Here is an 11136-nt window from a genome sequence, read left to right on the forward strand (position 1 = left end):
GTTTCAAGCCCCACAAAAGTAGTTGAAATAGTCAGTGGTTCTCAAAGGCACCTTAGCATTCAGAGAGGAGCCTTGGAAGAAGCAGTAATGGGGGCAAAGTGTAGGACTGCAGCGACACCCACAGTGCCCACCCCTAACCCCACTTCATCATAAACTCTGCTTCCACCTCTACTGCCTATTTGTTCCAGATCCAATATTGTTTGAACAAACATTACAAGGAGGTGCCAGATGATTTCTAAGGTCCCTTCTGACCTGAGGTTCTATGAATTTTTATTTTCAAATCTTTTTCAAAAACATAGAACTTCAAGTAAAAGCTGTCAGTAATAACTGAGAGGCACAAGGTAGGATAAAGAAAACATTAAAAACAACAGAACCAAAAAATTTAACTTTTCTACTTCTTCCTATGAAATTAGACATTTTCTATTTAAATGTGGTGAAAAGACACAATTTTTAAAAGTTAAATCCCTTCAAACACTGAGATATACAGTAAAAGACAAACAGATCAGCAGGAAAACCTTAATTCGAACCTTCAGTTTGAATGTCCTACAGAGACAGACCTTGGAGATCTGCCCAAGAGCAGGAGAACTGGTTCTCTCCAGAAGGGGTCCTTTTCAAAGCAAGGGATGACACGTGGGAATTAGGGCATGCAGCCATCACAGGATGCTTCTGTTCAGGGTCTCTGATTCCTGTGCATACGGGAGATTACCCTCTTGGTGTCAGTAAGAGTTGATATTCACTTAGATATACATACATAGGACATTAAACAACAGTAGCACAGAAGTGCCTACAAATGCACAGAGTGTGACTGGACACTACTGGACTGTCACAAGATGTGTCATTTTTCTTAATAAAAGTTGGCAGTCATCACCCCTGGTTGGATTTTTTTTTTTTTTTTTTTGCTGCATTGGGTCTTCGTTGTTGTGCACGGGCTTTTCTCTAGCTGCGGCGAGCGGGGGCTACTCTTCGTTGCGGTGCGCGGGCTTCTCTTGTTGCGGAGCACGGGCTCTAGGCACGCAGGCTTCAGTAGTTGTGGCACGTGGGCTCAGTAGTTGTGGCTCGCAGGCTCTAGAGCGCAGGCTCAGTAGTTGTGGCTCACGGGCTTAGTTGCTCCGTGGCATGTGGGATCTTCCTGGCCCAGGGCTCAAACCCGTGTCCCCTGCATAGTAGGCAGATTCTTAACCACTGCGCCACCAGGGAAGCCCTGGTTGGAATTCTTAAGTAAATATTTATTGATTAAGCCTCATAATGCAAAAAAAATTCATGTTACTTACGGGACAGCGTTTCTAAACATTCTCAGCATTTTTCTGGAAATAATAAATACATTTTGTGAATTATAATAGTTTTAGAAATAATCTTAATGTAGTCCCATAAATTAAGACACATTTTCAGCAAAAACTCAGTCTATTTTAGGGATTGCCCTTCATCTGCAATATAACTAATAGGTATAAAAAAAACAAAAAACAGCTTTGGAGAGAGGCTCTGGGAGATACTTCATTCCATTCAACACCTAGCCTCCATAATAAAGGAATGCACAATGGAATGACCACAGGGAAGGCGGTAAAGGAAAGGAATGAATTAAGGGGTGAATGGATCATAGACTTACTTTTTTGCCCAGTTACATGAGATATTCCGGCTGTGAAGGAATAGAATGCATAACCAGTGATTCCAATTTTAAGCTAAGAACTATGCTTACATTGTACTCTACTGGTTTTTCATGATAAAGAAAAATAAAGAGATCAGCTAACTAGAGAGGAAGAATCCAGCCCATACTGTGTAAAGGGAAAGACATTTCCCAAATATTAAGAAGAAAACTTGTTAATTCTGGGAATTTTGCTGTTTTTTCCCCCTTCATTAAGACAAAAGTGGCTAGAGATCCATTTCCCATAATTAAAGATGTAAGGGCAATGGTGTTATTTCTGTTAGTTGCTGTAACTTCTTTGGATATCAAACTCCTTTTCTTCATTTAAAATAAATGAGTAGCATAGCTTCCTCCACTCCAAACTAAATAAGGCAGCAGTGAAACCCATTTTCTATTTTAGAAAATGACTAATAGAACACATATTTCATAATGTCACATGATTCAAATAATTTATTACTCAGAAGCAATTAAAACCACTTCTGCACTTAACACTTAACTTGTCCTAGAATGACAACTAAAGTCACTCTTTTTTAATTCTTCATTTATCAGACCACATTTATATGGAAGAAGAAACAAAATCTTCTCAGGTTCCATGAGGAGGGAAGAAGGCAGAATGAAATCTGACATAGTGTAAAAATATGGTGAAAGTGTAATCTTAGAAAAATTGCAGAAGGAATTAGACTTCTGTCTTTTTTTTTCTTTTTTTTTTTTTTGGCTGTGCTGCCCAGCTTGGGGTCTTAACCCCGCCCCCCCCCGCCCCCAACAGGAATAGAACCCGTGCCCCCTGCAGTGGAAGCTTGGTGTCCTAACCACTGGACCACCATGGAATTCCCTACACTTCTGTCTTTCTAAGGGAAATTCTCTACTCATATTTCCCTGAATACAGATAAATGCTAGAATATGAAAAAAGAAAAAAGATTCATTGTATTAATTAAAATGTTCTTTAAAACAGTATTTCAAAATTCCACAGCACAGTAGGAAGCTTTCTAATTACCGTATTCTGAAATGCATCAGGTAAGTAGGTAGTGAAATGGATTAAGTTAGTAAAGTTGATTCTTTTGCTTGTTCTAATAAGGGCTTGCCTTCTTTTGTGATAAGTTGGCCGGGTCTCCTATATATGAAACTCTTGAACAAACTGTAAATTATATGTATCCGCTGGCCTGGAAATTTCTACCCTTGATATTTTTGTTTTTGTTGCCCATTTGGGGGGCCAGAAGAGAGGATGCAGGCGAGGCAGAGTGGTGCAGTTTCCGCTCAACCCTACAAATCAGAAACAGGCTGGCATGAAGGGGAACACAACCCCCAGGGCAGGGATCAGGGTGAGGTGAGTGTGAGTCAGCAAGTGCAGGGTAGGATCCTGCTTCACTTAAAATTTTGATATTTTGTTTAGCACTGATTTCTTATTTTGTCTTAATTTTGACTTCTTACAATATTGCATTACCGAATTTTTTGGCAACCACTTATATTTTGTGCCCAAGCTGAATGCCTCCCTCGCTCACCCTAGTCCTGGCTTCTTCGAGCAGTACTGGGCTCTGCATTCAAGTACAGCCACACTATGGAGCCACACTAGAGCACAGTCTCTCCCTTTTACCCGCCTCGACTCTGATGGGCCAGTGAAGGCTTTTACAAGAGCTACGTTCTCCCTGCTTGCAAAACTGAAAATGAAGAGTACAGGAAAGTGTCCTCTTTGTCTCATAGGGAAGCTATGGGAGTGTTAGGAAGCAGTCGTCATTGATGGAACTGACACTGGGACTTTTAGCTGTTCTCTCTTCTCGTACTTATTTGTTTCTGGACAGGATCCATGATGAGTAAAATAACTAATGCCCTGAATGTGGATTTATTAGCAGGAGAAATGAGGAGTCAGAATAACACATTCACCCAAAAAGTATGAAAAAATCCCTCCAAAGCATGCTAAGTTAAAAAAAAATGAGAGGCTTGATATACATACATTGTAAATGTGACATCATCTCTTTTAAAGCATGAAATGGGCAAGATTACATGTGATAGAGCTAAACTAACACCAAGGGTACTTTTCCATTCTTGAAGAGATCAAAATAATACTTCCAGTCTCATTGCTAAACTTCTCATCAGCCTTGCTGGTATCTGTCTCCTTGTCTTTTAAAAAAAGATATGCTTACAGTCTTCAGGCAGGGGCACATGCTGCCCCCCTTCCAAAAGAACCCTGGGGACCTGTTTCCTCTCCATTTGTGTTTGACATGAGTAGAGTGGAGAAAGGGACTAAAGTTTACTGAGTAACTCCTCTGTGTTGATGCTTTCGGAAGCATTATCTTACTTGATGCCCTGGCAGCCCTGGAAGAGAGAGTGGTTCTCACAAAGAGGATTAGGAGATGCAGGGAGGAAGATTTAGTCCTGGCAGGTGCTCCAGCTAGAACCATGAAGCCCCTAGGTGTCATACTGTTTTCTCTGGAGGGATATGATAAGACTAGGTGTAATATTACTACTCTGTCTTTCGTTTTAGCAAGTCATCTCATCATAGGATTGTTGGAAGGGTGAAATACAGGGGCTTCAGTTCTATTGTCTTCCATGGAAAGAAACTTTGAATACTGCAGAACTTTTTGGAAATTGAAAGTTAAAGCTATAGGCAATAAAATTTCTTGAAAGAAGAGAAAGTTGGGGATGTTGATCTGGTTAAACAGCTCTCAAAATTATCTGCTGACATTAGATGGGTATTGGTTTTTAGGCATTAACATGAGTATAAATCTATTTTATGCATTTCTATGCAAAGTCAATAGAAAAAAACCCTAAATATATATTTAATTCCTTAGGGTCCCAAAGCATTTTGAGGATTTAAACTGATAAACCAACCTCAAAGGGACTGATTCTTGCAACTAAAACACAGACACCTCTGGGGTGAAATGTGGCAACAGTTTGACAGGCATAGCAGTAGCTTAGGCCAGAAAGGATTTATCCAATTAAAATTATGGGATGAATTCTGGCTGGCAGAATGTAATTACCAGCCTTGGAATGGATCCAGGATCCTGAGGTTAACACCCCTCCTCTTGCCAACAACCCTCCTACCTGCCAACACTCCGAGATGGAGAAGGCTGGATCTGACACAATCGCACATAATACTGTTGTGACATCTAAGTACAATGATGATGATGTGAGAAGCATCATGAACCTGATTTTTTTTAACACTCATTATGTTACTTATTTTTATGCCACATTAGGCTAGAAACCAAATGTCCACATAAATGTTAATTTCCTCAAATCTGTGTTTAAAAAGTATAATTAGAAAATAAAAAATAGATTTAAAAATTAATTTATTCTGCCAAAGTAGTTATTTAGTGATTATTTCACTTCAGGAACGAAATTGGATCAAAATGGTGACATTTAATCCTTGTTACATTAAAAAAAAAAAAAGCAGGTCCTGATTTTTTGGAAGAGAAATGTATTCTCAAGGTTCACTGGCCTAAAAAAAAGGGAAATGCTTAATGCCTGGTTCCTACTAGCTGTAACTTAGAGTAAATGGGTATATGCTTTTGTCTTGGGGTGGGTCCAGATCATATTCGAAATCGCTCGCGGGCAGTATTTCTCAGAAGGGAATTTATTAAAGATGCGTTTGTGCGTAAACCGGAGAAAAGAGCCCCCTGCTGGTGTAGGATCAGTGGGTAATGACCTCATCATTAGATTCTAATGCCCTTTTAAAAAGTCACTCATTTACGAGAGAGTTGTGGAGAGTTACAGGTTAAAGCAGGTGGGGCGGGAAAGCACTTCTAGAGAGAACGTTAAGCCCTCCGGGCCGCCGGCACGCGGTCGGGGCCTGTGGGGTCGGGTGGGGTCAGGGAAATAGCTGCAGAGCCGAGCCGGCGGGCGGCGGGGCTGGAGCGCGCCCGGGCGCCCGGGAGGCGGGGCCAGCGACGGAAGCTGTGCGCCGGTCACGCGCGGCGACTCCGGTTTGGCGCCGTCCTACCCCGCCGCCCTCCGCGCCAGCAGGTGGGTCCCCCAAACCAAGGAGCAGCCAGCGTGGTCGCAGGTTCGAGGCGGGCCTGGGGCAGCGCCGCCGCCGGCCGCCCTTCGCTCCGGGGCCCGCCGCCCGCGGACGCTGATACCTCTGCTAGAGTCTTCCGGGGCCCTCAGCGAGTCCCTCGGGTTACCCTTCGGCCCACGCGGCTCTGGGCCACCCCACACCAGAACCTGGGCGGGACCGCGCAGGGGGTCCCAGCGACGGTGTCTGCCCCAGACCTCGCACTACAGCCTCCTCGGCGAGCCTCTGCCGCCCTAAAAGTGCCGGCGGTGGTGCGTGCGCAGGACACAGGTGATGTGGCAGAGCCGTCGCGAACTGCTCAGCTCCTCAGGGGCCCAGCCGGTTCCTCCGGGGGAGGCAGGTTTTAGGTCTCTCGCCGGAAGTAATCCCAAAGGTGATCGAAGTGGTGGGAGGCCTAGGATCACACTCCCTCAAACCATAAAGTGTTTGGGGTCTTGCTCGGGGTCACATTCTTAGAGGCGGAGGGAGAGAAAGACTTCCCTTTTTTACTAACAAGCCTGACTGCTTGCCAAAAGCTTGATATTGCCCCTAGTTTCAGCTTTTGCAGTGAAGGTGGATTTTTCTAACACCATCTTTGTGTGATTTAGCTGTCCACAGGGAATAAAAATGTGGAATGAGAGGATGAAACTAATCTTTTCTTTTGCACTGTTAGGGGTTGCCATAAACACCATTTGTTAAAAAGCATAATTATGTTGGGAAAGTGCCTGATGAGACAATTAAGCTACATAAACACACTGAAAACAAATGAAAGCCAGAAGACGCCCACACCCCTTGTGTAAAGCAATTTTTTGTTTACATAAAAACGAGAGATGTCTGAGCTGCTTTATTACAACAGTGTTATTAATGTCTACAAAATCCTAATGACCGTATTTTTTATGAATTTTCAATCATGAGATGATGGTCACGATATGAAAACCTGAACTAACCATGAAGCCCTGTATCCCCTCTTAGGTTAAAGTGATCAGGCCAACGAACAATCCTAGTGAACAGAAGCCAGTGGATTTATGCATGGAGAGCACTGTTAATGGCACCACAGCATGTTAGCTTAAACTTACGAGCTTAACGTGTGTCTCAGAGTTGGACATCATTCCCTGCAGTATCCCCACACGGAGAACATTATGTGGCACAAAATGACCCTCATCAAACATTTGCTGATCGAGTTCATGAGGGCCACATTCACTTTTAGCTATATTTAAAAGAGGCCGAAATATGATGACCTGATCTTAAAAAGGGGAATTATTTTCTTTTTGTTTTGAGATATTGAAATTTCTTTAGTTCATAGTATCATTCGGGGTATAGAAAGATAACTAGTTGAAAATGCCATTCTAGAGTACTAAGGAGAATCAAAGCAACCACCAAAGCTTGTGTGGAATCATTCCATTTTCAACAAAATCAGTCACATTTTTGGCTGATTATTGAGTAACATATCAGAGTAGTCCATGTCAGCTTTCAGTTCAAGGTACAGAGTCCTGTGAAACAAGATTTTAAGCTGTTATAGGGACTATGGAGATCAAAGTACAAGAGAAATTTAGTCATATAGTTGTCATTTAAAGCCCCCAAATGAGCCCCTTTTGTTAGTTCATATACTGCCCATGGCATGGCCTGTAGAGATACCCTTTCTCTCTGTCAGAATAGTTTTTGTAAGAATCAGCATATTAAGTAATCTGCCTCATTTCTCTTTTCTGCATTTCCCCAGTAATCTCATTTAATGAAAGTATCATGCCTCTTTGAAAATAGGATTAAACTGTGGAAGACAATTCTTAAAAGGAGTAACATACTTTAATGAAGAAGTTTCACAGGACAGAATTCAGACTGAGTAACTTGATGGATATTTTCTAGTGTTGTTGCTATCTTCATATGTTCATATGTGCATGACCACATATACATGGTTTCCTGGTTGAGTCAATCTGAGGATTTTATCCTTTAGGTGTTACTGAGGAATGAAATAGTGAAGTATTCATATTATGACTGCCTGGTTTCCAAAAAGCTATGATTTTTTTAAAAAGTTTAATGAACATGAAAATATGAATGAACTGTAGAAACCAAAATGAAGGCTTATTTTTCTCCTATTCTAGAAGAAAATTACCATGTCTTCTTCCAGACTGGGGCTCCGTTTGGCTGTCTGTTTATTAAACATTTCAGAAGCCAGAAGAAAATACATTGTTGAGAATGTAGCGAAAGCGGCTCTTCTTAAAAAAAATGGTAGGAACAACAGGCAATTGAAGTGAATATGTAGTGTTTTGATAATACAGTAATTTTTGTACTCTGCTAACAATGTCTATAGAACGCTCTTCTTCTTTCTTCCTGAATTTCCCCCCTTGTTCTTGGGCTGTTATAGCTTCTGCAGGACTCCAGGATACTGAGATAGACGACTTACTCAGATGTGCACATATGCTCTTCTCCAAACGCCTGCATACAATCCCCAGCATATTTCTTCACATTGGAGAGAGTGTCTGAAATGCACATTATTCAGGATATTGGCAGGCTCCTGAGGAGGATATATTTACATAAAGGTTTAATGTTTCCCTTATGGGCCATTTATATGATCATTAATAGAATGAGCATAATTGTATATTATGCTTTTTATTCAGCAGGTTAAATAAAAAATAAACTTACCAAATACCAAGTCCTCTTCAAAAGCACTCCTGCCATCAAAGCCCATGCTGTCATTGCAGCATTAATATTTCTACTGCATTTTCTACGCATAAAGACTCTTAAGCAGTTGCATTTAAGTGATGTGTGTATGATTACTCTGCGATTCAATTCAGAAGACTGAAACTCAAGCCTCCTTACTCCCTGGGCCAGTATTTACTATAAGACATACTACTCTCTTTTTTTTTAACCCTTGTTAAAATGTTCATGTGATGACATACAGTTCTAGACATTTGTTTTTACTTTCACACATACACAGAATATAGTGTATTTACAGACTTACAATCACTTAACTTTGTTATTTGAAATCAACAGCTTTTTGGCAACAGGTGAACGCTAGGGTCACGGCCCTAAAGCATTTGAGACAGTTGATTTTAATTTCTGATTGTCATTTTTTCTTTGGTTATTGCTTTTCATGAGAGAGAAGTGTTTTCCCCCAGCCCGTTGCTAACGCTGAGCACATCTAAGTTACTGTCTTGCAACTTTGAGGGAGCTGGAAATGTCTGTGAAAATTCCTGATAATTTCTAATAAGAAAGCTCCTCTGGAGTCAGTGTGCAGCTGTGCTTTTGCATTCTCTTTGCAGTAAGAGCCAGCTTGGGCCCCTCATTGTCAGATAGTACATCTAGTGGGATTGGGTGAATGTGCAGACATATTCCGTGATTAAGTGACTGGGCAGAGACATTTGTGGAAGCCACACACTGATGGACGCCTGGGTCTCAACTCACAGTTTTTATCAGCTTATTAGTGACAGCAGCTCAGACGGAATTATAGCTATTACACTGCATTACAAATACCAAACAATTTACTTCTGCTGAGGTTCATACTGACAGCTCCTCCTGCCAGCAGTAATTTTTTTTCTATATGCATGCTTAAGAAATTTCAGGAGTGTTTCATTCTTTCAGCATTTGATTCAATTGAATCATATGAAACTGAGAATAAAAGCTTTTCAGAAGAAGATTTAGAATGAAAAAATCAAATCAAATCTTTTCTTCTAAAAGCTTAGGTATGTTGAAAAAAATACATAAAAAGAGGTTGTATGATCGTGTTGCTACCCATCTTTCATAGTTTTAAAAATGCAGGGAAGGTAGCACTAGTTAAGAAAATGACCTGCTATTTTACAAATACTTTAAAGGCATTTATTTTTAAGTGAGTGGAATAAAACTATATCACCTATATTTTTTCCAATTAAGCAATGTGAAAACATTTAAATGACCTAAAAGGTCTTATGGAAAGAAAGCTGAATTATAAATTTTAGACCTATACCAGGGCAGGTCTCTGTAGATGCTCATTTGGCTATGAGTGAGTGACATAAGTTTATCTTTTCATGTTATTAAAATTAATAGTGCGGGGCTGCTGTAAGCTCTGTAGTTGCTGCGTGTAACTTATTTTTCCTCTCCTCTGAAAAGATTAATTGTTAAGCTGCCAGGGGACAGGGCGACAAAGATATAATGGCATAGTGAAAGGTTTAATTACCGTCTGAAAACTTTTGTCCTTCACTCTGAATTTGCTTTTGTAGGCATACGAAGAACTTTCAAGGAGCCTGAACCAGGCTTGTAAACTTCAAAAATAACTAGAGGGTTATGTGTGGTTGCCATACAAGGGTATGGCAGCTTTCTCCTTCAGGTTACACATTCAAGTGAGTCACAAGCTGCTGAAGGCTGGAAGTCATTAACATCTGAAGGCTGTTGGTGTCCTTTGAAAAGGAGATGGTGGAGTCAGAACAGTTTCTAATAGGCAGGTGCATGTATCCCAGAAACCTCTGCTCCAGGCACTAATTGGCCTATCCTAGTTTTTCCAGATGTTAGATTTTGATTTCTGGGTTTGGAAGGAAAAATTGACAGGGCCTAGAAGATGAGATTGATAAGGAACAGAATTTAGAGTGATATGATTGGGCGATTGAAAGAAGAGCTACTGTCTTAGACTGAGTTAAGAGAACTTTGGCAAGTTCAGAAGCAAGTGCCAGAAAAGTTCTCTCATAGACACCAAAGCCTCGTATCTGAGCTGAGCCATCTGCTTGTATAGGAAGCACTGTAAGAAGTGGATGTTACTGTCTACAAATTTCATGATTAGTCAGTGTCACTTCAGAGGTCACCCCCCAGAATTTTTCTCTTAAACTATTTCTATTTAATTATATCAGAAGAAATAAAGTATTAAGATTTCATCACAGAAAAAAATTCTTGCATTGATGTGTTGCTTTCTTTATAGGACAGAAACATCCTGAGGTATCAGTGCTCAACGTATTTTCTGATCAAGGGTACAACAGATCAGTCATTACAATAGCAGCTTCTGTTGCTGAGTTAGGTAAGATTTCAGTTTCTATTTTTTTACATATGTCTTTTGGCGAAGGGTCAGCTTCAGGTACACCTGAATGCTCTTTAATCACTGATTACCTGTGTTAATCTGGATACTCCCCTCCATTACATAGGGAGTCTACCTCAAAACTGCATTTCATCATTTTTGTGAACATGTACCGCTTAAACATTTCCCATTTCCTCTTCATTAAAATGAACCTTGGGGGTCCAATATTTAATAACATTCTTTCCTTGAAGATGATCACATATCCTTTGTGGTTAAGAAAAATATCTTCATGTTTTAACCTGTGAAGTAATAGTGTTGAAGTCAGCCTTGATTTCACTGATAAGTTGACATGGAATGAAACATGCTAAGCAGTTGTGTTTTAGGTTGGGAGCCTGACATCTTGAGTTGGTCCACTGGGTGAAATGAAATGGGTTTCAAGTCTTCTGTTGTAAGGTTTAGTGGGACAACTTGAATTTGAAGTTTCATAATTGTTTAAACAAAAACCTGTATTATTTTAGTATTGCTTGGTAAAGGGTT

At 40.6% G+C, this 11136-nt stretch overlaps 1 protein-coding gene across 2 annotated transcripts in view; it reads left to right on the forward strand.

Annotated features, from left to right (window-relative positions):
* The first annotated feature begins 5443 nt into the window (after positions 1–5443).
* Positions 5444–11136, forward strand: part of FTCDNL1 (formiminotransferase cyclodeaminase N-terminal like) — a 75725-nt gene continuing 70032 nt past the window's right edge. Inside the window, exons 1-3 of one of the 2 annotated variants that reach the window (XM_022567340.2) lie at positions 5444–5596; positions 7724–7850; positions 10507–10602. In XM_022567340.2, coding sequence (XP_022423048.1) covers positions 7736–7850; positions 10507–10602 — 211 coding nt within the window. In that variant the 5' untranslated portion in view covers positions 5444–5596; positions 7724–7735. The remainder of the gene's footprint in view (positions 5597–7723; positions 7851–10506; positions 10603–11136) is intronic. The other variant, XM_089916538.1, reaches the window with a different exon arrangement.

The sequence above is a fragment of the Delphinapterus leucas genome, chromosome 8, assembly GCF_059928025.1.
Source record: "Delphinapterus leucas isolate spDelLeu-1000000601 "Yukka" chromosome 8, BTC_Dleu_Yukka2, whole genome shotgun sequence".
Classification (NCBI taxonomy): domain Eukaryota; kingdom Metazoa; phylum Chordata; class Mammalia; order Artiodactyla; family Monodontidae; genus Delphinapterus; species Delphinapterus leucas.